The following is a 27980-nucleotide window of genomic DNA, read 5'->3' as shown; positions in this document are numbered from 1 at the left end:
CCTTCTCGAGAAGCTCCATAAACCAATTCATTAAACCTGACACACCAGGAATAACTTACTTCACACTCATTACTTGGACATACCTAGGCAAAACATTAATTGTCCACATACCGTCACACAGTATATACAATAGTATACCTATGTTGTATTTTACTTGCTCCCTCCTTGCTTGAAAAATCATTACTATACTACCTGAATTATGCCAGGGGCTTTTACATTTAATCCTGTGTATGGCAGGAGATAGACAGTAATTTATTACATTTAGTCTCTAGTTCTGGAAAGATATGTTAGGCTGCCTTCTAGTGGTTAAAAAAGTCATGTCATCCTTAACTAGAATGACCAGATGCATACTTTGTAGGATAATGGATGGCAAAATGATGGCCTTGGATTGATTTTCCTTAATGCTTCTGCAAACCTTCTTATATTCGCCACTAAAGACAGTATTTTAGGGACTGCAGTTCATCATCTTTCAATAATACATTAACAAGAGACACACCAAAAAATAAGTTAAAATAAAGAAAAAAGATTCAATGGTGAAGTAATTTTGGTTTATTCATATATCCCGACTTAAATCAATAAAAAATAACGAAATAATGTCTAACACAAATAGACAATTTCTTAATGAACCAACAAACATCTGGCAACAGACAAAACAGCTCCTAAACAGCAATGGTTCAGGATACGTTGTAAAGTGTGTGGTTTGTATTATTTAAGTGCCAAAAACACTCACTCTTTACTTTGCATAATTCCTTAAAGAGCAGCGTTATGCTAAATTTAAATAGGATCTATCATTTCTGGGGGAGCGGGGAGGGGTTGTGCATTTTTTCATAACCATTTAATCCACTTTCCTCAAAAAGGAGTGGATTTAATGGAGTAAAACATTATGAAAGTTAAAGATAGCCTCTTTACAAAAGGTAAGCATTTTCGAAGAAGACCGCTCATTCCTCTTTTGCAGCTTAAAGTAACCTGAATCCTTTTAGAGACAGGCCTGTGATCGTCAACTGGTTTTAAAAAAAAAAAAAAAAAAAAAAAATGTACAGACTTACTGATGTGCAAAGGCTTCATGTTTCTATGACACTAGCCAAAAGTAAATAAATGTCCAAAAGGGTTTATTTCACTAGTTTTCCATGGAAGAGTTGTGTTATTGGAGAATATAACAGATAAAAAAAATAGAACTTCAAACAAGATTGGTTAGTAGCCAGTTCCTGTGTGCCATTTTAAAGCAGCACAATTTACTAAGGAGGAAGAAACTGACGATCACAAGCTGATATTTACCAGTCCTCTTGGGCTATAATCCTTAGCAAGATGTGCAGACGAGAGGCCATATTCAGTACATTGTTGAGGTTTTTTTTTGTTTGTTTTTTAATATGACCCATTACCTTGAATTTTCTACCTGTGCAACACTTGTAGGACAAGGGGGTTAGAGAAATATGATATCAGTCATTTCTCATTAAGATGTTAAAAGTTGTTATATTGTACTCTGTCATACAGAAGATTTTTACTACAGAAGGCAGAAATGGTTGCCCTCTCCTTGACCACAATGGTAGAGGTGTAAAAACAAAGAAACACTGTACTCCTTCGCCTTGTATGTCAGAGTTAGGGTTAGACAGAAGCTGCACTCCCATAAGCTCTAGAATTGTGACAAATATGGTTTACTAATAAACGATAAACAAAAACATAAAGCCGACTTTTGGATACAATTTTCTTGTAACAGTAACCCAAAATATATGTTCTATGTTTGTTTTTAATTTAACTTACTTTATTGCATCATTTAAATACACTGTACATTTTAAATAAGCAGAACCTATAGTTAAATGTCTCAAGTTGTAGAAATGTTAAATTCTGGCAGGCATGTTGACGTGTTTCAGTTTGGTTAGTTTTTGAAACAAGGGGTAGTTTCCTTTCTCCAAGATGAGAAAAGAAAATGGCAACAATAGGGAAAAGAAGTAACCAAAAAAAAAAATGTGGGAAAATATTGCAATATGCAGACAGACTGCTTAGATAAAGCGGGAGTAATGTGGAATCTTGTCCTCATTAGCAAGTATGATAGATGCACGTATATTTCCTGATAGCTTTGCTGCTGTAATCCAGCATATACAATCTCTCCCCTCCTTGATGTAGGTAGCAGCAGCAAAGATGTCCTCATCCGAAAAACCATTTAATTCACCAAATCTATTGTAGTTTCTGCCAGGAAGAGCTAGATCTCCAGCAATCAGTAAGGTGAGTAAGAAATAGGACAACCTATTTGTTACAACAGTAACAGCAAGAAATATTGGAAAACGGAAGTTACATATGAAATAGCTTGTCGATGTAAAGAAAGGTAACCTAGCATTCCACTCAAATCTGCCTCCAAGAAATAATAACTAAACAAATAAAAGTAAAATCATGCACTTAATGAAAAGGAGTAAGCTTTCACTTAAAAATATACTGCAGCATGGTTGATTCCTGCACATGGAGAAAGGAGCTGTAATGGAAATCCGCTTGTCCCCTATTGTGGTTTATCTTTAAATCACTGTTGTTTGCATTCAGCAGGTTGGACTGTTTCTTTCTGTGTAGGAAAAGAGAAAACAAAAGTGAAGGCTGTGCAAAAAAAAAATAAAAAAATATTAAATTGTAATAAGATCCCCAGGTAGTGAGAGGATGGTGTCAGCACAATATTACTTAAAATAAATATAAAAAAAATCTTGATATTTATAAAACTACTACGACCCACTCTGATTTCAACAGTGAAAGTGTTAATAATAAACTCCTCTTTATTCCAGAGACAGAAGCTCGAATTCACCTCCTGTGAAGTTATTATTACTGATGGCTTGTGTTCAATCAGGTGAAGCACTGGATGAAGCACAGCCTTTGGTCTCAACACTTCTCTAGAAGAATCTAATTTCGGAGAGCAGCGATGTTCTCCATGAGAAGCACTCACGTCCAGTATGATCAGTCCAAAGTGACGGAGGCAGGAAACCCTCCTGGTGCTCTGCTTTACTGCCAGGTGTTCCCAAGGGGATTTACAATAAGTGCTCATTTCTCTTGAAACCAACACTGTTTATAAAATAAGCCAGAGGGCACATAGAAGCTGCACTAACTGCAACATAACATTACAAATCACGGATTAAAAGCAAAAATGTATTAACTCAGGATCTCTGACTACACCATCACAGAGTCCTGTAAAGCAAGTCTATCTACTCCATCGATAAAAGAACCGCACACGTACAAATAGTTATTTTAAATTTTGTGCATTTATTTACTTACAATGCAATGTGTGCTTAGATCCAGATCACCAAACATACAAATACGACTGGCAGAAATGGATGCAAGCAGATGCCAATCACTGACTTTGTTCCAAATAACACATGCACCTTGCGTGGTAGGAAGCGGGTGGCAAGCTTTGGTGGTCATTCACTAGCTCTCTGTGAACATAAAAATTTGCATCTATACTTTAGCTGGTGTCTACCTGGCAAAATGTACAGATTATGCTTTTACCTAACTGAAGGTTTCGGGGTCAGCCACACATTTTAGAGAGTCCTTTGAATGGAGAGACTATTTATTAAGAATTTAGTGATGGCTACCCATGATATGTTTGTGACCTACCTTTTTCATGATTTTTTTTATAACACTGGAAGGGTTTCTGGACACAAGAAATTTACCCCAAATGTAGCTTTTTGGAGGATTTCAACAGGGCCAATGTCAATAGATTAAAACAAGTTTGCCAAGTGATGCTATGCAGTACCCATTGTGAATATAAGACGCACTGAAATGAAACATTGTAGGTATGGGACAAAGCAATATACTAGACCAGGGGTGCCCAAAGGGTTCATCCCCAGATGTTGTAGAGCTACAACTCCCATGATGCTTTGCATGTCTTTAGGATGCGTTAGAAAAACAAAGCATCATGAAAGTTGTAGTTTTAAAACATTTGGGGATCGTTTATGGACCCCTGTACTAGACAGATTACATGTTGCTTATTGGTGTAAGCAAATAGTTTTTCCCTATTTTCTTTTGGGAGTGGAAAGGGGAGAGAGCTGGGGCTTAGAGGTGGGATTCTGTTTGGGATATATTTTTTACATTTCTATATAAAAACAGTAAACATATTTGAAACAAAAGAGGCAGCAACAATATACAGCAACATAAAACATAGAATAATGTGGGCACAGCAGAACAGCAAATTAAGGTAGCACAAAGATTTAATCAGCAAAGGAAAGACACAGAAATCAGGATAGGAGGAGGATTAGCTCATAGAAATCAGCTCTAATCACACATAAAACAAAAATCAGTGTTAAGAAAGATGGGATTCAATTGGCACACACAGCACAGCCTGGAGGAAGTCTGTGTTTATTTCCTACATTGCAGTTAGTTTGACCTTTTTGTACAATGTTCTAGTTGGGCTAAGGGGGTAATCACAGTAAACATTGAACAATGCCCATATACCAGTAGTACTTCGTAGACATGGCAACAAAAACACTGACTAAAAGGGAATAAAAGATGAGGTTTCATTTTATATGATGGAAAGTGAATTGTGTACATATTGGGTCTATACTTTGTAGAATGAGGTATATATACCTAAAAAAACGTTTCAGTTAAGGTAGCAAATTCCAACAAGGGTTTAGAAAAAGTAGCACATACTGGGAATGGCCATCCAGTGGAAACAGTAAAGGCCAATGGGGTTTAATTGGGAAAGGCTAACAAAATTAAAAATAAAATTCTATAGTGCATAAAATATCACTGAAGAGTAAATGAGCAAAACCAGATAGATTTCATAAGCAACAAAATATGTGGGCAAGTTTAGGGCTTATCCAACAGTACAATAGAAGTATACAAAGCCCACCATAAAAAAATTGGGTCAGCCTAGGAAAAATACAGTGGAAAGAAATGGGAGGGAAAGTGGATGAAAAAAAAAATATATGTATAAAAATGCAAAATCATATGATTTTCTGCCTTACCTATGATTGAATGAATGATAAGAAAAAATTACACCTAAACAGAAAAAAAAATACAAAAAAAATGGAATAATAATGAATGGCAGATTTCAATTCGAAAAACAAAAATAAAAAGTGATCAAACAATTTTAGTACACATACAATACAAAGAAACAGCAGAATTTTTCAATGGGAAACACCCCACAAAAAAAAACAAAAAACATGGATTTGTCTGGTGGTTCTACTGTTTAAGAGATTCCTGGTCATTAAATGGAAGCAGCCATGATTGTGAATTGAAAACTAGAGATTGCATACTCTCCAGTATTTAACATGAACAGAATAGTAGAATATTATAGCACCATGGTGTCCTTAAAAGAGCACTATAGCATTAGAATCCAAACCTGTCCCTAGTGGTATTAAGTTCCCTTTCCTCATTTTGCCATAACGAAAATATATGGTTTTACTTGCAAAATAATCTAGTCTAAACAGGACCTCCTACTCAGGAGCTTCCAGCTCACTGATAAAAAGTCAAACCATTGACTACTTGCAATGGGCGAGAGGGGTTGCCAAGGCACTTCTGGCATAATAGCTACAAGGTGCTGTAGTGGTTATGGTGAATCAACATAGACCCTACATGTAATGGCTGCATCTATGTACCTGGCAATATGTGAATGAAACAGGGCTGTTATATTCAAACAGCCTGTAGATATAAGTATAACTAAAGAAAGAGAATACTGAAATAGCCTGCCCTTCGGTGGATCCCCGCTCAGATCTCAAGCTGGTTTTAGCTTATCTTGTGCCCTTACAGAGAGAACATATCTGAAGCATTTCAGACTGGTCCCAACCGTACGGGCAGTCCAGATCTGAAATGCCAGCAAGTTCCCTCTGCACAAGAGACACAGCAACCCCAGACGATCGTTTCAGCCTTGTTGTTAGGCAACATCAGTGAGGCATAGCTGATATCTCTCTAGGCACCGTGAGCAAAGGGTCCACATCTAGATTACCCTTTAAACTTGTGGAGAGCAAAAAACAGGGAGCAAGAGAATACTGAGAACGGGCAGCAGCTGAAATATACAGCTGAAATAGCCTGCCCTTCGGTGGGTCCCCGCTCAGATCTCAAGCTAGTTTTAAACTTAAGAAAAATAAACAAAAATCCCAATGAAAGCCAGTCCTCATGTCACAAAACAACCTTGCTGGCATAGTTAATCATCTCTGCTAAGTCTGCTATTATCATAGATAAAGTATTTACCAGGATAGGGACATTAAACTTTTATTCAATTTTAAAATACATCCTGAATGCTACTACATCCCAACTTAATGGTGTTCATTTTTTGGATGAAAAGCCAAGCTGACCTGGTCGGGCTTCCTTAACTTCACAGCTATCTGGTTATTCAGGATGTACGTCCCACAATCCTCTTACCCTACAAGGAGTGATTAAAAACTGTCTGCTTTAACAGAGGCTGAATCAGAAGCCATTGCTGTATCCAGCCCCTGAGAACAGGGATATGTTAACATTAGACCACCAGATAAATACAGGTTTGTTCAATGAAGGAGATTATTTCCCTTTTAAAAGTATTCCAGCACCAAGCAGTATGCAAACAGACAAGTCACATGTCAAGCTTCAAAGGTTCATTAGTCAAAACGTTTTTGTTATAAGGTGTGAGGACAAAACTGGAATGCTTTAATCTGTGTCCAACATCAAAGCATTTTATTTACAGCACATCCTTAATTTTGATTGTAATTTGTCAAAATAAAGCTGCAACAAACGAACATTATTGATTGCATACTATTCTAATATATAGAGTAGAAGTAAAGTAAAAGAACGGAAAATAAATAAATATATGAAGCAGACAAACTGAACTACAATCTCCTGGTATGGTAAAGGATACCCATACAGGCAAGAAGATAGAGCTAGTCATACTCCGTGGATACAATATTTCAAATGATCAGGGAAGACTTAGATCCTATTCTTGAACCGTGGAGTACTGACACGTTAATATCAAATTACTGGCTAAATGTTTTTATTTTTTTAAGTTTCCACCTTGGTTACTCTTCTTTTTTGGCTAAAATGGAATAAAATATCATCAATTCTCCATAATTCCACTTTTTAATGAATAGGCATGAGGTAGGGAGAACCAATCAGAAACAAACATGAAAAGAATGATGTATGATTAGGGAAAACAAGGGATCACACCACAGATATACTTCTGTCAAGCAAGAGTAAATTTATCTTTATTGCAATTGGACTGAGGAAAAAACAAACAAAAAAACAAGGCTTACAAGACGACAATTCTGCAATTCTACAAACTCCTCAGCCAAATCCTCTTCAAATTATGTATTTTTTGTGTGTGTGTTTGTAGCAGACACAAAATTGCTCCTAGTCAAAGTGTGTATCAGAACGGTCTTTTAAAATACACAATTCAAATCCGATTATAGATATTAAGTAAATAACCCTCTGGCTGATTAGTAAACTTCAGTAAGACAGGAACCTTATGAAAAATGCTGAGACATAAAGCTAATAAAGAACAAGAAGCTAAAATACAGGCGGCACTTACTGCAGGATTACTTGAATCATCCTCTTCATCTTCTCCCTCCTCTTCACCTTCCATTTCCTACAACAATAATCACATCAGATTATTATAGAAGATCAATAAAATGCACAGGCAGTAGGAATTAAATATCACTCTTTTCTATCCAAGCAGACATTACATTTACACAGTAACATCCTTCACGGAGGCTCAGCTCCAGTAATTTGCAGGTTGGGCTGCTCAATCAAGCAGCTACTGGACACAGACACACACATACACAGCCCACCTTATTAAGCAGGTCAGACCTAAACAGTCACTAAATATATATTTGTTTCTTAAATAACATATTAAAGACAAAAAGAAACAACCCTCCGACAAAAAAAAAAAAAAAAAATCAGGATACTGGTCTACTTTTACAGAAGTAGGGTAGAAAATCTGATTTGGTGTTCACTTTATTAAGAGAACTGGAAGTAACTAAATAAAAAATAAAATAAAAAAATAGAAGCAATCAACATCCTAAACGAATATTCAGGATTTTATTGCAGTGACAGAACCCACCCACATAAAGAAAGCGGTTTCACATACATTCTCTGAAAATAACGTATACAGACATATCACACACACACACACACACACACAATATGTGTGCTCCGAACATGAACTGCAGAGCAATTATACATTTATCTGTGAAAATGTTAACTAAAACACCCTTCTGACAGGCTGAGAAGCCTACATTACATAGTATTTAGAATTCTGCATAAGATACAGCAATGTCCAGGCGTTTATCAGCTTCCAAAATATTCAGTTGCTAGCTTATATGTAATTTCTGACCACTGATACGGCCACAACAAATATAAGCAAGCAATACTGAATAACACTTAAGATTTACAATCACTGATCTATACAAAATGCAGACAGTTTCCTTACCTCTTCCTCTCCCTCTTCTCCCTCCTCAAACTGTAAGAAACAAAAAGGATTTCTTTATTACCAGAATGTTTAAAAAATGATATTAATTTCTCTAAGAATACTTCTAGTTTCCAAATTACAGATACGATCCTGTTTGGGAAATTATAATAATTGGGGAAAGAGAGTTACAATGTCAGTCAGTGTCAAAATGCACCTTGCAAATGAATAAACCAGTTAGCCTAATCAAGAACAATATTTCTATAAACAGCATAAAAAAAATAAAAAGTCACAAAGATGTGAAATGAACTGGGAAAAAAATAAAATCTGATCACATCCTTACTACTACACCAGATGATTCCACCACTATTACCTTGCCTGAGATCTCACCAGGGCTAGCCAATGGAGTAACCATGAAAGCTTCAATGGATAGCTTAGCTGCATCCATTTAAAAATATTAATCTACAAATTTCAATTTTTCGAGGGTGACACTGAGGGTCTTAAAGGGACACTATAGTCACCTGAACAACTTTAGCTTAATGAAGCAGTTTTGGTGTATAGAACATGTCCCTGCAGCCTCACTGCTCAATCCTCTGCCATTTAGGAGTTAAATCCCTTTGTTTATGAACCCTAGTCACACCTCCCTGCATGTGACTTGCACAGCCTTCCATAAACACTTCCTGTAAAGAGAGCCCTATTTAGGCTTTCTTTATTGCAAGTTCTGTTTAATTAAGATTTTCTTATCCCCTGCTATGTTAATAGCTTGCTAGACCCTGCAAGAGCCTCCTGTATGTGATTAAAGTTCAATTTAGAGATTGAGAGACAATTATTTAAGGTAAATTACATCTGTTTGAAAGTGAAACCAGTTGTTTTTTTTCCATGCAGGCTCGGTCAATCATAGCCAGGGGAGGTGTGGCTAGGGCTGCATAAACAGAAACAAAGTGATTTAACTCCTAAATGGCAGTGAAATTGCAGGGTAATGATCTATACACTAAAACTGCTTTATTTAGCTAAAGTAATTTAGGTGACTATAGTGTTCCTTTAAGGTCTCTTCCTTATAATTTTGTAAAGGACCCTTATCTAAAGGGCTAAAAAATTTACAGTATCTAAAGTTTATGAAAAATTTAAATTTACGAACACTTTCTTCATCCTCTATAGCTTCCCCAGTGAAATACAGAACTGCTCTTGGCACTATTCGTTCCCGGAAAAAATGACCAAGTTCAAAATCAGCAGCTAAAGAATTCTCCATCTCTTCGTCCTGCAAGATGAAAGAGGCAAGTGTTTATTCCATGCATATAGTGGTCAGATAACAATCAGAACATTCTAAAAAAAAAACAACACATGGTGAGTCGACTAATATGCCAGTAGTTATCACGTACAGATCAGTCTTCAATGCAGATTTAAAAATAAATAAAACGTAAAAAAAAAAAAAAAAAAAAACAATCATACATGCAGATTTAATGGAAAAACAGAGCAGGAGCAAGTCAACAATGTTTGTAAGTTGTGAATATAATTCTATTTAATATAGATTAACATCTAAAAAGGTGTAAGTGGAGATTCGGAAAAGAGAATTACTGTTTATTTATATGTAAACAAGTCATAAAAATAATGACTTAAAATTTTAAGAACTTATAAGTTTTCCTGGAAGCAGTGGTACAATTTATCGTATCAACCACATTAAACTCTGCAACCAATTCCAGGATTTTTTTTTTTTTTAATACATTAGTTTAGACACATAAGAGTGCCACTTTAAATCCAATATAAATTGGTTTTCCCAATGCTTTTCCCTTGTCAAGACTCCTCTGAGATGCTCACCTTCCGGTCTCCTGAAACATCACGGAGGCGGCCATGGCCAACCTAATGTTCCTCATAAAGGAGCACTGTGGACCTAATGTCCATACACGGTGAGCGCAGTGTGATCACTCTAAATTCTCCATAGGAAAGCACTGAGTTAATGCTAGCCTTTCCTGGATTCTGAAATTATGTGATAGAGTATACACAGCCAGGGTTGAGGAAGCTCCTCTAGTGGCTGTAGATGTAGATTTAAACCTGTAATGTATACAGTGAAGTTGCTAAAAAAATAAATAAAAAAAATTAAAATAAAAGCTGCAATGTATTGCAGGGTTAAAAAGGGCAGGAACAGTACACCCAGAGCACTTCATTGAGATAAAGTGGTCTGGGTGACTATAGTGTCCCTTTAATTATGTACTATAGGGTAGTAGTGTCTTACCCAGTCATCATGCAAACAAATGTTAACGGTTTTGTTAATAACCACCCTGAACCAGAACTGAGGGGAAAAAAAATAAAACAATTCCGAGGGCTGGGTTGGGACTTACAGCTGGAGAGAAATGTATCACCCACTGCAATATTATACCACTGTCAGACTGGAAAGGCACATAAAAAGAAATCTAATTTAATCTTCATGAAACATTAACATGCGTGTAATGAACTTACCAATTCTTCCCCCTCTCCAGTTACTACAGAGAAAAATAAAAGAGGAAAAAAAAATAATAATTAATAGACACATTTATATCTGAAAAGTTGATCCAACTTCAACATGTAAACAGAAAAGTTTCTTATGATAGAAGTTTCCTCTATGCTGATGCAATAAACACTACAGATGATTTGAGGGGACAAAGTGTGAAGAGCAATTAGACATATTACAATATCTAAAGGGTTCATAAGAAAAACACATTAAGTAATGCTAATCAGTCTGTTGTGCATCAGTGTAGGCGAACTAAATAGAGACAAAATACTGGCTAACAGGGCACAGATCCCATAGGAAATAGGACTGCACTACTTAGCTAAGCACAGATGGGTTATTATGAATCACATCCAGAAGCCTGCCACAGACCTTTAATGGGACTGAAGAAATTAAAAAAGGACTCGTTGGGCACTTGTTTGGTGATGGTCCGAACTGTACCACGTCCCTTGTGTTTCTGCTTTTTCTTGATTGTTTTGACTGTAACATTCTTCCCCTTTTTCCAGTCAATCGTGCACCTGGTTTTAAATAAAAAGCTTATTACATAGAATAAGTTGTAGTTCCTAGATATAGCATGCGTTTCTAAAATTACTAAGAGCAGCTCAATAGATTAAAGTAAACTGCTCACCAGAACGTATCTTTCTATAAAGCAGTTTCAAACTTCATCATAAACATTCTAAAAGAAGTTAGATTTACCTATGGATTCTTCAATGAATAAGACTCTACAGGTCAATCCCAGACAAATAGATTTGTTTGGGTGTGGATTAACAGGACTTTTATATATGGCCAAGAAACTATTTTAAATTTAACTGAAATCCATAATCAGGTTTACTTAAAATGGGAATTGGGGGGCAAATCAAAGTGAATTTAAAATTGTAAGTCAAAATTTCCAAACTGAAAATCAGTTTAAATTCCTCATAATTCACAAATTTAACAACATTAGTCAAATCATGGTTATTGTTTTAACAAAATAGCTGTAGGGATGATAGATTTTCGATAACCAACTAGAACCGGATATGTTAACAGAAAAGCATTCCCAGAATTCCATCTTGCAGAGAAAAGGAATGTAAGTGGTTCTTTTACCTGGCAGGTAATACAGTGGGCTATACATCTTCCATTCAAAATTAACAAAAATAAACGGTTTTATAAACAGCACACCATATAGAAAGCCCTTTTGATGCTACATCGTAGCTTAAAAATATTTTCTTATAACAGATAGATATATATATATATATATATATATATATATATAAATATGTTATAGTTCTCCTTACTTTACAAGATACTCCTTAAACGGTCTACAGCTACTTAACCCCTTAAGGACCAAACTTCTGGAATAAAAGGGAATCATGACGTGTCAGACACGTCATGTGTCCTTAAGGGGTTAAATAGCAGTTTAACTACAGAGACTATTGATATTTTTATTTATGAGAAATGTCGATATTAGAAGCACTTGTTGAATGAAAATGATAGCATAGCAACTGGTTTAGGCTGTTGCCCTGTACGGATATGTTTAACATAATGAGGTATACTCGTAAAAAATTTTAATTTTTTGTTTAATTATTTTTATCATCAAACAGACTCTCTTGAAGCAAGTATGATTCACCTTCCAGAACAGCAGAGATGCTTGAGTGAAGTGGATACAAAATGTATTTATAATAGAATTTCCGCTAGTTTGCCTTATTTTTAAGTATTTGTAAGCAGTTTTACGGCACCACGGTGGCAGTTTTAGCAATGAACACATCAAACTCCCAGAAACTGGATACTGCTACAGTCTACAAACGATGACTGGAAGTCCCTAAATGAACAAGTTATCTTACCCTTCACAGTCAATAATTTCAGGTCCTTCAAATGAAAATGGGTCTGAGGAATCCGGTTCAGATTTCATCTTGTAGGTTTTTGTCAAAATGGAGTTTGTAAAATAGTCATTGGGGTCGAAGTGGAACTCTAACGTGAAAGACTGGAGACACAATGGGCATAAGTAAGTCCATTTCACTCAACTCTAACAACCTCCCACAGCAATCATAAAAAGTAAATAAAAACACACCAAAACAAACTAAATAAATGCACTGTGCATGCCTCTGACCCTGAAAGAGTTAAAACAAACACTATAGAGCAGGGATAGGCAACCTTCGGCCCTCCAGATGTTGTGGACTACAGCCCCCATAATGCTGGCAAAGCATCATAGAAGGTGTACTCCAAAACATCTGCAGTGCCGAAGGTTGCCTTTATCTGCTATAGAGCTTACTAAACCAAAAAGTGCAATGTTAAAGATTTAATAACTCAGCATTGAGGTGTATATTGCCACCATTTGTTCCAGTGTAGTGAATTTCTATATATTTCTGACTATCACCAACAGTGGAAGATCAATAAAGTCTGGCTTATTGAGGTTTGCTGAGAGCTGGTATGTGAAAACATCATCAAAACTAATACTTCACTCAATGTTATTAGCTATACAATTACTCCACAGCCAGGTAAATGTTAAATTTGATGTTACATTGCTCAGGACTACCAATATTTATAGAACAGTAAATATACTTCATAAACACATGGCTGATGTAATGTTTTCATGTTACTAAAGTTAATGTTAAGAATGATACCAAAAACTCACCATAGGCTGTCCAGGGTCAGAAAATTTAACTGTAACATCTTGTAAGTGTTTTAGAATTGGTTCATCATATTCCTTTAAGAGAGAAGGTTTATATATATATATATATTAATAAAAAAAAAAAAAGGTCAAACAGTAAGTACATTATTTCTAAACAAATGTTTCTTAATGTTGAATATATTACCAGATCTTAAAGAGTTACTCAAAATATTATAACCAGTAAAGCCTGCTGTAGTTGTTATGATTTCAGGAGTATTTTGATCAGGGACCCAGGTAATGGGGTATTATCATTTATCCATGCTTCTGAAAAGCTGCAGAAGACGATCCAGTCGCCGTTCATGAGAAACCTCTGACTGGTCATTTCCCCGGGACAGATTGAAAAAGACTGATGAGCGAAAAAGGGGAGGGCTTGCAAAGGCTGCAGATCTTCTTTTAGATCTACACTAAATGCCAACATACATAATTAAATGCATGCATATTTCTATCAACGTAAAGTTAACATCTGGTGTAGGACAATGAACATCTAACCATTCTAATCCAATGGTGCTTTCCCCCCCCCCCCCCCCTACTGAAAAGTAGTCAAACCTAGTATCACTAAAAAGGAAAATAGTGTGTGAGCGTGTATAAACATTTTTCCTGGCTAGGAGATGGATTGAAAGCATAATCAGCAATTAAGATCCCAAAATGTAGCCCTATCAATAAGATAACTCACCTGCAAAGATATATTGATCATATCTACATTTCTAAAGATTGTGAGCCAGAAGTCTGGGATTCCCTTTGGGTTATCATCCTCTGACAGTTCTTTGTCTGCAATTGTCACTTTGTTTTTGACACCTGCCTATAAAAATGAACAAGGATGCATGGTGTTGCATGGTGTTAATAGAGTTCAATTGTATAGTAATTAAGCAAAAACGGATATGTACCACAATCTGTCATCAAAAATTTATGTAAATCTAAATGTTTTATGAAAAGCAAGATATTTCAGCCCAGTTGGCAAAAAGAACATGCAACATCCACTGGCCAATGGAAAGCGACAATACATCTCGCCTCTCTTCACTCAGAGGATAAACAGACAAGGGGTCAACACTGGCAGAATACTCTGGTGCAGGTGTAATAAATGTACAAAGAGCAAAAGACAAATAGGCTGGGAACAAGGCTTACCGCCAATTTTTCTTCTTCCTCCCCGTCACTGTGCCATTCACATTCAATATCTGTTGGTTCTACCTCACCTTTTACAATTACTCTCCTCTATGAAAAAAGGGGGAAAAAACATCATTATAGTAATATAGCAATAAATAAATGCATCTTTGGAATGCTTTACATAGGTTTATTTCACTGGACAGCCTCTTTCTAATTGGCTGCTTACTGTGTATCCATTTAAGAGTCTGTAAATAAATATGGAATAAGGGGTTTACCGTAAAGGACCACTATAGGAACCCAGTTCACTTCATCTCAATATAGTCAACTTGGTATAGTGACCTTGTTTTTGTCTTGCAATGTAAACAAGGCCATTTGTCAGATACAGCAAGGTTTACAACGCATGGCTAAACACTCCTCTAGTGGCTATCCTTGACACTAGAGGGTGCTTCTGTGCTACAACAGAGTCAGAATCAGTTATGTGATGTTCAAAGTCCTAACGCAATGGATGAGGATGTTGAACATCCTCTAATGGTTATCACAGGAAAGTAATCAATGCTTTACTAAGACAAGTATTTGATTGGAGGAACGCAATGCTTGCGCTTCCCATTACCAATGCATCTCTAGGAGAAGCATTTGATTGGAGAAGGAGTCGAAGAGGAGATAGACTCCAGGAATCAGAGTGGGTGGATGCACAGAGTGAATTTTGGTGCTGGCAAAAGGATAAGTTAAATTCTAGATTCCTTTAAATCTAGCAAAGGAAACCCAATATATCACTTAACAGCTGCTGTGGAATTACATCCTTCCTTGCCATAAACCATCAGAGGTATAGTTCACAAAAAACAGGGTGGCGTCTGGAGGCTTCACCTGTTCTACCTTAGGAGGCACTGAATATTGCAGGTGGTTCTTATTTGAACAAAAGGAAAACTCCCCAAACTGATGGCTATTATCTTATCAATAGGTTTAAATAATGGGTTATACAAGTGGAGCTTTTGACAGTACAATAACATGGAGAAGAGAGAGTGATTGAAGGACCTTCTTGGATCATAGTGTTAAAAGCATGTATTTCATGATGCTCAGTGTCCTTGTAAAGATTTGATTCAACTTGCCAAGTAATATTTGCATTAAAGGACCACTATAGGCACCCAGACCACTTCAGCTTAATGAGGGTTAATCCAGCCTCTAGTTAATTCCGCGCTTCTCACTGTGATTTTCACAGTGAGAAGACGCCAGCGTCCATAGGAAAGCATTGAGAATGCTTTCCTATGGACTGGCTGAATGCGCGCGCGGCTCTTGCAGCACATGTGCATTCAAGCCAATGACGGCGAAAAGGAGGAGGAGAGTTCTCCGTGCCGAGGGAGCCCGGCGGGGGAAAAACTTAGGGGATTAACCCCTTCTACCCCCTAGAGCCCAGCGGGAAGGGGGGACCTAGAGACCCTTTAGTGCCAGGAAAACGAGTATGTTTTCCTGGCACTATAGTGGTCCTTTAACTAAGGAAAAATAAAACAACCCAGCAAAGTATACAAGAAAACCACAAACAGAATCCAGCGTGCCCAACCTGTACACATATGCCATACAATGTGTGCACACCGAAAATACACTGGCCTTACCTTATCAAAGAGGGGCTGATATAGGGCTGCATATTTTCTCTCAAGTTCATGAACTTCTTCATAAAATTTAGCCTCTATATGTGCACACTTTTCTTGGAGCTGTTTCAATGCATTTATTCGTCGTTTAACTGCTTTCGGTAAACTGTAAATGCACAAAATGCAATAAGAGGTGAACAAAACAAAAATAAAACACATCGAAAAAAAAAAAAAAGAAGTAAAAAGGGGAATTTAATTTTTGTTACGCAAATGCAAATATATTGGTGTAGATGGTAATCAGATCTAGACATATCCCAGCGTACACTAGAAAAATTAGGAAAGTCACTGATAAATAATGCAAACCAATTTAACCTGTTTAGTCAAGAAGGATGGAGACAGCACAACTCAAGTTGAGTAACAATGATGTGGCAGACTCCTAAGACTCTTCAGGGACTTCCCAACATTACAGACAGAATAATAAAACCTAAAGTCCGCCTTATTAGTTAGTTGTCTGTATTTGCAAAGGATGGCTTGTGAAAGCACAGATGAACTTACGTTTCAATGTAACTGGATGGCGTCTGAGACACACTATCGAGCCTTTCCTGAAGAGCAGCTAGGACCTGTGGATTCTGCATGATCTGGTCTGCCAGCTTCTCTAAAAGGAGACAAATACAGCAATGTTAGTCCAGCAAGTCAAAAAAAAGTGGGGGGCGGGGCCGGACCACCGAGCTGGACGGTCACGAAACTGAACAGCTCCTGCAACATTTCACGTTATAAGCCTCTAAAACGACTAATTTCAACTTAAAAGCTGACCGACAGCAAGATCACCGGCCCAAAGGAGGCACTGGATCCAGGGAGAGGCTGGCTCCCCGAGCTACAGTCCCCTGGAGGAGGAATCTTTGAAGCCCCAGATGGGGCCTACTCCGGCGGTGAGCGGGACAGACGGCCGCTGCCCCACTATCCCGCCTAACGATGCCTAACCTGAAGGCCTAGTGCAGAGTGGAACTGGCCCTGTCCCCCCCCCCCTCTGGACCGGGGGGGTGATCCCGGTCCTTGCCCTGGGACACCGACCGCTGCAGCACAAGCAAGGCGCCTCATCCAAAATGGCGGACACCATGTGCGCTGACGGCGGAGGAAAGGAACACTCTTCCCCCACATTTAAGCCCGACAGCATAGATCTAAGTGCTGACCAGGAACCAACTACAGCTAACCATCTGCAAGCTTTGCAGCACCTCAGCAGGCCAGAAGCCGGCGAAGCCAAGGGGACACAACAAGCCAGCATTCATCCCGCAGAAACGACAAGCAACGCTCCGCGGATAAAACCCTACCTTTCCGCCAAGACGGGGTACTGGTCTCCGACATACAGAGCCGCGTATCCCTGCCGCAATGCCAGCCTATCGTCCCCAACCTGCCATAAAGGAGCCGTGAAGCTCATCTGACCGCCACATCTGACAGCCGGCATGCAGCAACAGCTTGAGAGGCACACGGGGAACACTGGTGGAGTGGAGACTCACGCAGACGTTAAGACTGGTACAAATGTACAACGTTAGACTCCCACAAAATGTCGTGCCCTCAGTTCACCACAGCGTTTTAAATTGTTATACCTTATTTTACTGTGTGAAAGTGCCCTAACCACTAGTGCGGCGGGGCCTGGTCTCCCAACGGTAATAACAGTAGCCTGTACTTAACTAAGTTCTCTATAGCCTATTATTGTTGCCAGTAATGATGTAGGTCCTTGGCAAGCCATGTCTCAGATCTTAATACTGCGATGTAACACACTAGGCCATCTCGACTAGACATGTATGCATACGCTGACGTAGCAACTAGTTCTTGCTTTACATTCTCAATTAAAATGTGTGCAGTTCCTCTTGACACAATATGTATACACTTAAAGCTTGTAATCATTTATAATGCAACTTAACTATGTCACTGTCGCAATCATTGTCTCCGATGTAGGGCCACTAAGCGACACCTATCAGTTTGCCATCTTTACGTGATATGTATAAAAAAAAAAAAGTGCATTGTCTATCTACCCCCCACTGTAATCAATGTCTTGAAACCTGCATGTGGAATGCCGTTGGGGTACCATATGTATGCCTGTAACTCATATACGCACTGCAAAAATAAAGAATTAAAAAAAAAAAAAAAAAAAAAAAAAGGATATTTGTCAAACTCTGGCATTAGCACATGTAATACAGAGATCCATCAGGAATGCCCCAATGAGTTAAGACGTTTACTGCAACTTTCTTTTTTTCTCTCCCCCAGAAACTTCACACACACTTTTGAAAATTGTTGAATGAATGCATAGATCTCTCAGCTGAAGTGGATGAGAGTGTATGTCACAAGCATTTAACCAAGACTATTAACACACTGCATGTGCTTGATGAGAGGTTTGTAATTTGGCATTTGATATAATGTACAGAGATATCTGCAAGTATTGGGATAAAGCAATATACTGTTACACTGGGTCCCTAAGCTGTTGGTGCAGCACTGGGGTGTGGAGCTGCTGTTGAACCATGCTTAATTCACAGGTGGCCTGGGGTATGTTGCTCAGCCTCCACAGTCTGAATTACCTCTTTATTTCTATGCTGTGATCACATAACACAGATACTGATTCACTAAAAGTGAACTCGACAGGGCAGACAAGGAAACTATAAATTTAAGGCTAAGATAGCCCAGTCGTAAAATAGTTCCCGGCTATATTGGCCTAAAATGATATGTTCCACTAAATTTTCTAGAACACTCAGTCATGTCTTACTAACTGCACCACCTGTTTATTAGCGATTCCCTTATTTAACTGGCAAAGAAACTGATTTATACTTTGTTTGTGGTGACTGCGCCTTACCTTTTTTCTCACTTGCATTTTTATTTCCTTCCATCGGTTCTACAATATGGTCAGCGTTGCTGTAACAGAGCGAGGGAAAAAAAAAAAAAATAAATATAGAGGTTATTAAAAAAAAATACAAATATTAGAAAATTATTTCTCTCTCTCATAAGGGGTCTATGCAATAAAACAATGTAGTGAACTGAAAGTCAAATTGCAGACAAAATTTAGACAAAGGTGTATGTTCTCCAACCCAGCTACAGTAACAGCTTGGCTAGTTTAGTTTGCACTTCCTGGTTTAGTGAGCAGTTTGACTTTCAATTTACTGGCAGTGAATAAACCCTCAAATGTCCCACAAATCAGATCAGTCACTTAATACTTTCTGTTAGACCATGCCTCGCCATTTAGGAATAAAAAAAGTTAGGGAGCAAGGAGTCAACGGCAAAACATCCGTGCGGAGTGACAGGCCTCAGTCCTTATATGCAAATGTTTTCTCCAGAGCTGCTCAACTGCAGTAGATAGAAAGCAGAAGGCTCCACAGATAACAATCCTACAAAAAACATAAATGCTGTGCAAACCGATTAACTCAATCTTGCAAAAAAAAAAAAAGAACAGAAATTTAAAAAAGGTAGGACTATAAATTTCAGACAAAACTCTGCATTTTATGTCTGACTGAGGATAAGATTTGCAATCCAAGAGCTAGAATAGATAAGCTAGTGTAGGTTTACAATACTACTACAAAGATGTATAAGGGCTCATCCTTCCTAATGAATTGTTTAACCCCTTAAGGACCAAACTTTTGGAATAAAAGGGAATCATGACATGTCACACATGTCATGTGTCCTTAAGGGGTTAAAGGCGTGCTTTACAGTTTTGCCAAACACATTTTTCCTCTTACAGAATGTAATATGTTGGATAAGGCCTTTTTTGACTGATGGAGATATGGCTCCGTGCACATTATTCTCATTATTCTACGGGGCCAGTTCACTGTCAAGCAAGCAATGCGTCACAGTTTCATACTGACAAAACATCAGATGCAATTCACTAATGTAGCAGCTTTCTGACCAATCCAAGAATTAACACCTCCACTAGAATAGAACCAGACCAAGTCTCAACTCCTGGCCTTTGGTTCTTTGTATCGTACAATGCTAACCACTCAGCTAGACTTTGTCAGAGTCACCATGTTTATACTTTAAAGGGACACTATAGTCACCAGAACAACTACAGCTTAATGTAGTTCTGGTGAGTAGAATAGTTCCCTTCAGGCTTTTTCCATGTAAACACTGCCTTTTCAGAAAACTGCATTTGGCCTTGCCCCCGAGCTGATTTTAGCCAATCCAATGCTTTCCCGAATGGCTAAAAATCGTCCATTTTGATGATGTCACAAAGGGGTCGGAGCCATCGCCAGCAGACCTGCGTGGCGCTGGAAATAATGTGAGTTTTAAAACTTTTATAAGGGGGGTGGCAAGCCACCTAAAATGGTGGGTTAAACATTATAGGGTCAGGAATACATGTTTGTGTTCCTGACCCTATAGCGTTCCTTTAATGCTAAAAGCATATGGTACAAGTACTAATTACATTACAAGTTTATATCTATGGCCTCCATTTCTTCAATAAATAAAAAAAAAAAATATATATTGAAAACTCACTTCTTCAGGGAAGGTATCAATAACACTGTTAACTGCTTTCCCTCCCCGCAATCCGATTCCTCGTCTGCAACTCTCAAAACTAACCCACTAAAGCCCTCAGTGAATACTTTTCTAGCAACCTACTTTTCTACCCCATCCCCCTTGTGTCACTTTACCCCACTCCCTCTAGCATGTAAGCTCCTTGAGCAGTTCCCTCAACCCCCCGTTCCTGTGCATCCAACTTGTTGGGTTACAAATACGTGTCTGTTAGTCCACTCCACCCATTATACAGAGCTGCGGAATTTGTTTGCGCTTTATAAATAAAATAATAAATCAACACACACACACACGATAACACCATGGTAGGTATTTTCAGATTACCTTTCATTTACTACAATGTGCTGCAATGATATATTTGCATAATAGCTTTAAGATGGTCTTGTTTGGTATTTGCATCAGAAATGTAAAATTAGTGTACACAAAGCCAGAGCTTTGCACAATTAGTGCACACAAAGCGCTGGGTTTTAATTTCTAAAATTCTCAGGTATTGCAAGAGTAAACTAGCTGAACCTGTTTCAAGGATCATGTCTTGACACACAAACACCAGTTATACTCTTGCTTGGGAAATTTTGAACTGAAATTTCAAAAGGTTCTTTGCTTGAGGAACTGGTGATAGGTCCGATTAATCATATCTTGATATTAACTAGTAATGTCTGGAGGAAGATATATAACAATGCAAAATTTAATGAAATTTAGTGAAGTAATAAAGCTTGCCATTTAGAGACGCATTGCTTTTAATGTGGATGCCATGGCAATGGAAGCTTTGATGAAGTGAAAATCAGTGCGATAATCACATATAGGAATCAATTAATAGCTCCCACTCGCAGGAAACGGAGGCTGCATGAGAACTTCATGTGATATAAAGTGGAATTGATCCCCATTTTTTTTGTATAAGAAATATAGATAAAGTAACAAAATGGTTTAAAGGGACACTACAAGCACCAAAACAACTTAAGCTTAATAAAGCAGTATTGGTGCTAACCTACCCTAACAGTCTCACTTCTCAATTATCTGCCATTGAGTAATTTTGAAGTAGTAGTAGCAGCTTTGAAGCAATCATGGAGCTTGAAGTCTATATATTCAGTGTTTTAGCTAAAACTCTACATACAGAGATGTAATTTCACCTGCTGGGTAATGTGAAATCTGTGCATATCTGTCGTCAGCACACATAGCATGCTGGCAACAGACGAACAAATGTGGCACACGCTCAGTCCATACCGCTAAAGCTCTCCCTCAACCAGATCTCCATAACATTCCTCCTTCTGCAATGAGGGGGAGTGACAGGTCCAAAGGATGGCAGCTGCTATCAGCATTACTGAAAGAGTCACTCATTGTTTTGGTTGCAATGGTTCTCTCTTCCCAGTTACCAGCCTTCATTTTACAGATGAGTTAAGCGAGTACTCCCAAAACATTACAGAAATGACAGTCATTAAATCAGTTTGTTCACTAAACAGTGAGCTGGCAAACTTCAAGTCCTGATTGAAAGGGGACAGGGGCAGTAATTCTGACATGCAAAACAAGCCTCATTCACATACAAAAATAGTCTACCGTACATTGCAAATATAAATAAATATATTATAAATATTGTAGATAACTAGGCTGCTACAAAAAAGTAAATGAGAAATAAGAATATTAAGTCAGATAATCTCACGATTTAGAGATATCCTCGTGTTAGTCCAGGTTTCCTCTGAGCCTTAGGAGTGGTTGAGATGGAAGGACAGTGTTGACAAAGATAAGCAAATAATCTAGCCTCACAAACAGTGTAAAATAAAACAAGATGCAATCGCTAATGCAAAGTTTGTTTGCGTAGCATTAAAAACACTAACCACAAAAAAGGCTCAGAGAGCAGTGGAGGAAGTCAAGCCCTGTGATGGCATTAAAGCAAATATCTACATTATCTCTACATTTTACACAGATGCAATGGAAGGGTGGACTCACTGCTGACCAATTCAATGCATTTGTATTCTATTCAAAATGGGTTCATCAAAAGATCACTAAGAGACCAAAAAAGGATCATGTAAAAGCTCTCTATAACTTGTAATTTCCAGCCAATAAACCAAACCAATATTTAGTTGGTATAACTCTCAACCATCAGTATCATATTTGACAAGAGGAATAGAACAATTTTAATATGACAATTAAAAAAACTCACTTCTTTATGAAAGCATATCAAACTATTCATTGCGTTCCCCCACCCTCCCCCATCTGAACTTTGCATCCTCTCCTGCAACTGTGTCATCCACAAAACTAACCCTTCATTGTAAACTATGCTAGCAACCTACTTTTCCGCACATGAAATACCATCCTACTTTACCTCCTGTTACCCCACTCCCTCTAGAATGTAAGCATGTTTGAGCAGAGCCCTGAGCATAAGCTGTTACAGCGCTATGGAATATGTTTGAATTATAAATAATAATAATATCAGCCTTTATCTATACACCACACACTCGCCAAAAAGTGTTTGGTGTATAAAAAGCACAAGACCAGATATCTTCAAAATATACAGCTTCCCCAGCGAACTTCCCAGGTAGTGTCCCCATTTAAACAGCCAATATAGAACGTATGTAACAGGGATACAGCTGTAAGTCTACAGAACAAGAATAATACGATAGTGTAATACAATTAGAGGACATGCTGATTGAAATGCAATCACAAGATGAATAAAGCACTTCTCACATCCGACTCGGACTTACATCCACGCCAGGAAAAAGTGTGTCAGGACTCAGGATCAGGAAGTTACAAATATTGCTTCTATGAGTGACTGCACGCAAAGTCTCTAATCCTCGCATGACATGCGGTGCAAGTAATTGCTGGATGTGGCACTAAGATGCTAGCTGCACACTCAGCAGTCTTATCCACTGCTGCTGCCATACTGGTAGAGGTACTAGTTACCTTTGGACAAACATGCCTGTTAAACCCTTCAAAAAGGCATAAATAATATTAAAATTAATAAAAAATACCCAAAACAAACCATGGAGTAATAAAGGAGCACTAGCATCCCCGCTAGGCATTATGGGATGCTGCGGTCAGCATTTTAGAGCAGTTTGAAAAATAATGCATATCCATTATTTTGGTCATGTCAGTAAATAGTGATACAGTTTGTAACCAAGAAAAATAAAAAAAAACAACCACAAACACGAACTTAAAAATGATAGGATTAAAAAGCATAACTGCGGGGTGGGGGGTCTGACCATCATGGCAGTTGGATGCAAAATGTGAGTGCTCCTCCACAATCCGACACAATACCCTTTTTGGACACTCATCAAGTAAAATGTAGATATTAGGTATCGTAGGACTTGCTAAACTGTATTTAAAAAAACAAAAAAGTAATCTAAGGAGAAGTTAGTAAGGAGCAACAAATGATAGAAAGTTGCACTTGGAAATGTAATTTAGGGAAAAATGTGTTATGTTATAACACACAGCTGAATGGTTCATTCTCAGCAATATAATATAGAGACAATCAGCCATGGTAATGAAATAGTATTAACAGGGATACTGGAAACACTGATAGCACTGGGTCTGATAATAAGTGCTATGTCATTCATATCTAATTAGGGAGGTAAACTGTGTAATATATGCATAGCATGACTACACAAATTTGCACCTGGCACCAAGAAATCTCTGTCCGTCTTTGTCACAGACTGGCCTACATGCTCTGGAAGGGAATAAGCTTTCTCTGTTTACACTGGTGGCAGAGACAGATTCAGGGTCCCCGCTGCATTGAGCAATATCCTGGCTGATGGCACCAGGAGGATATGCCATAGTAAACATCTAGGGAAACTGAGAAGCTGCGTTACCGAGGAAGGAAAGCAATGCACTCTCCATTAGAGATCACAGACAGAATGCTCTCTCTCCTCTGCCCAATTCCTACCTTACCACTGAAAGAAGGGAGCAGAGGGAGGAAATTAAACACTAAAATGTATCAACTGATGGTATGCGTGCGCACGTCTCTCTCGGTTTGCGGACAGTTATAGATGTGTGCGAGTATGTGTACGTGGAAAGATAATTTATTGTGAGGTGGAGTTATAAATATATTAGAAGACATATAGACACACAACATGCAATAAGTTTACTATAAAGATTACAATATATTGTATAGAGACAACAAATGTCTCTGCTTTCAGTAGTATATTACTGAATATTTAATATTAAATTCCCTCGTCATGGGAGTACAAGCTAAATTACCAGTAGCCATTACGGATTATATTTCACTGAATCCAACTATTCTTCAGTTTATAAAACCCTTTTAGGATTACTTCCTTTTATGTAACTAATCACATTGCATGATAATGTAACATATGGATAGAAACAATATGAAAGAAAAAGAAACAGACAGGTGTCAAATGTAGCACTATAAATATCTGCACAAGACTCACTATGGAGCTCGTTCAAACACAGAAGGGTGAGTGAGAAGAAAACGGATGCAGCCACCATGGAAATCAACGGAACTGGCAGCTATATTTCATTAGTGATTGCAGTAATTTTATTATTTTGAACAATATTATTCTAGATTTCAACCAAACTTTTTGTCCGAAAATTATTAACTCCATGCATTAATTTAAACGATGACTACAGGGTCAGGAACAAAAACATGTATTCCTGACCCTATAGTGTTAAAACCACCATCTAGCCCACTTGCACCCCTAAATATAGTAAAATCTTACTTTTTTTCCCCAAGTCTGCATCTGCTGACTCTGCCCCTGATCTGCCAGCTTGACTGACATCATCAGAACTTGCTGAAGTGTCAAGAAGGCACAGCCAAACACATGCCTGGTCAATCAGCATCTGCTCATGGAGATGTATTGAATCAATGCATCTCTATAAGGAAAGGTCAGTGTCTCAATGCAGAGGGTGGAGACATTGAATGGCAGTGCTGCTTACTGTGCAGCACTGCCCCAGTAAGCATCTCTAGTAGCCATCTGAGGAGTGGCCAGTGGAATTACCCTAGGTAAACTAACTATTGTGTCCCTTTTTAATTATACACCATCATTCTAATGACAAATCAGGAAATAAATAAATGACATGGCAAGTTCTAAGGCAGACAGCACATTTGAAAGATGTATATTGATTTGACAGCAGAAAACATGGAAACAAGTGTGTTTAGGAGCTGTGGCTATAAATCATAGCTAGTGTAATTGGGAATAGGGATTTATTATCATTGTCAGTGTGCAACTTTGGGAAGAGTAGTCATGCAGAGAAAAAAAAAACTTGGCAGCAGAGTTAAAAATGATAGCTATTGAACTTTGCAATGAAAGAAGGAGCAAAATAGGACATACAAATACAAATTAGTTTATTTGTTAATCTCTGGATTGTACCAAATTGAAGGCTAAATTCTGGCTGTGATAGTTGTGGTACTATATACTGGCAGTAATGGCTGATGGCGATATTGCTGGCCGAGGGTGCCCCCCTGCTGCCAGGGATGGCCGAGGGTGCCCCCCTGCTGCCAGGGATGGCCGAGGGTGCCCCCCTGCTGCCAGGGATGGCCGAGGGTGCCCCCCTGCTGCCAGGGATGGCCGAGGGTGCCCCCCTGCTGCCAGGGATGGCCGAGGGTGCCCCCATGCTGCCAGGGATGGCCGAGGGTGCCCCCCTGCTGCCAGGGATGGCTGAGGGTGCTGTGTTAAGGCAGGCTGCCCATGGAGGTGTCTCCCATATTGCTGTATTAGTATGAAGGCCTGGGGAAGCATACTGGGAGTTGTAGTTACTGCCAGCTGTGCCCCGCCCCCGGTGTCTGAGTCATTGTAGTGCTCGCAGTGCCTCACCGCCCGGCAGAGGTGGCAGTTTGTGGGCTGCGCACACCATGCTGGTGGTACTCCATACCCGTGTATCCCCGGCCCGGACCGCACTCACCTGCCCTCCTCAACTCGCCTCGCTCAGTCCCCGCAGCCACAGCGCAACCACGGCGCCTCTCATTGGCTGAGAGCTGGAATGACGCAGCAACTACCGAGTGTGTGATTGGCCCGAAACCTGCAGACATTCTGTACTGCGCCTGCGCACTGAGAGGGGGCGGGGCCGACTGTCAGATATAACTCCACTACCATCACCACCATGACCACCGCCACCATCACAGCCTGTCAGCTACACCACCCCCACAGCCTGTCAGCTTTATACTCCACCACCACCACCGCCTGTCAGCTACAACCACCACCACCTGTCAGCTTTATACCCCCCACCACCACCACAGCCTGTCAGCTTTATACTCCACCACCACCACCACCACCACCACCACCACCGCCTGTCAGCTACAACCACCACAGCCTGTCAGCTACACCCCCCTACCACCACCACAGCCTGTCAGCTTTATACTCCCCCACCACCACCGCCTGTCAGCTACAACCACCACCACAGCCTGTCAGCTTTATACCCCCGCACCACCACCACAGCCTGTCAGCTACACCCCCCTACCACCACCACAGCCTGTCAGCTTTATACCCCCCCACCACCACAGCCTGTCAGCTACACCCCCCACCACCACAGCCTGTCAGCTACACCCCCCCACCACAGCCTGTCAGCTACACCCCCCCCCACCACAGCCTGTCAGCTACACCCCCCCACCACCACAGCCTGTCAGCTACACCCCCCACCACCACCACAGCCTGTCAGCTACACCCCCCCACCACCACAGCCTGTCAGCTACACCCCCCACCACCACCACAGCCTGTCAGCTACACCCCCCCACCACCACAGCCTGTCAGCTACACCCCCCCACCACCACAGCCTGTCAGCTTTATACCCCCCCACCACCACAGCCTGTCAGCTTTATACCTCCCACCACCACCTGCCAGCTACACCCCCACCATCACAGCCTGTCAGCTACACCCCCCACCACCACCACAGCCTGTCAGCTTTATACTCCCCCACTATCATCACAGCCTGTCAGCTATAACCCCACTACCATCATCAGACTGTCAGCTTTATACTCCCACTACTATCATCATCACCACCACAGCCTGCCAGCTATAACCCCACTACCATCATCATCATCACCACCACAGCCTGCCAGCTATAACCCCACTACCATCATCATCACCACCACAGCCTGCCAGCTATAACCCCACTACCATCATCATCACCACAGCCTGTCAGATATAACCCCACTACATCATCATCACCACAGCCTGCCAGCTATAACCCCACTACCATCATCAGACTGTCAGCTTTATACCCCCCACTACCATCATCATCACCACAGCCTGCCAGCTATAACCCCACGACCATCATCATCATCACCACAGCCTGCCAGCTATGACCCCACTACCATCATCATCAGACTGTCAGCTTTATACCCCCCCCCCACTATCATCACAGCCTGTCAGT

General features: G+C 39.5%; 1 protein-coding gene across 1 annotated transcript; it reads right to left on the bottom strand.

Annotated features, from left to right (window-relative positions):
* Positions 1-534: 534 nt before the first annotated feature.
* On the bottom strand, positions 535-26590 carry NAP1L4 (nucleosome assembly protein 1 like 4). Its single transcript, XM_063438250.1, has 14 exons — positions 26514-26590; positions 19000-19058; positions 16710-16809; positions 16179-16320; positions 14593-14679; positions 14144-14269; positions 13435-13506; positions 12644-12783; positions 11196-11341; positions 10796-10818; positions 9480-9599; positions 8366-8395; positions 7466-7522; positions 535-2548 (listed from the first exon to the last, which is right to left on the bottom strand). Exons 2-14 carry the CDS (start codon positions 19031-19033, stop codon positions 2510-2512), a joined length of 1116 nt encoding a protein of 371 aa, XP_063294320.1. The 5' UTR covers positions 19034-19058; positions 26514-26590; the 3' UTR covers positions 535-2509.
* Positions 26591-27980: the final 1390 nt, after the last annotated feature.

Source organism: Pelobates fuscus, chromosome 12 (genome assembly GCF_036172605.1).
Source record: "Pelobates fuscus isolate aPelFus1 chromosome 12, aPelFus1.pri, whole genome shotgun sequence".
In the NCBI taxonomy this organism is placed as follows: domain Eukaryota; kingdom Metazoa; phylum Chordata; class Amphibia; order Anura; family Pelobatidae; genus Pelobates; species Pelobates fuscus.
This window is presented reverse-complemented; position numbering and strand designations above follow the sequence as displayed.

Excerpts from the sequence above, each read along its gene's own strand:
- NAP1L4 (XM_063438250.1), bottom strand. The coding sequence starts at position 19,033 with ATGGAAGGAAATAAAAATGCAAGTGAGAAAAAAG. Across the intron at positions 10,819-11,195 it reads TTTCTTCAGTCCCATTAAAG|TAACTGGAGAGGGGGAAGAA; the intron begins GTCTGTGGCAGG and ends TTTTCTCTGTAG. Across the intron at positions 2,549-7,465 it reads ATGATTCAAGTAATCCTGCA|AAAGAAACAGTCCAACCTGC; the intron begins GTAAGTGCCGCC and ends TTTCCTACACAG.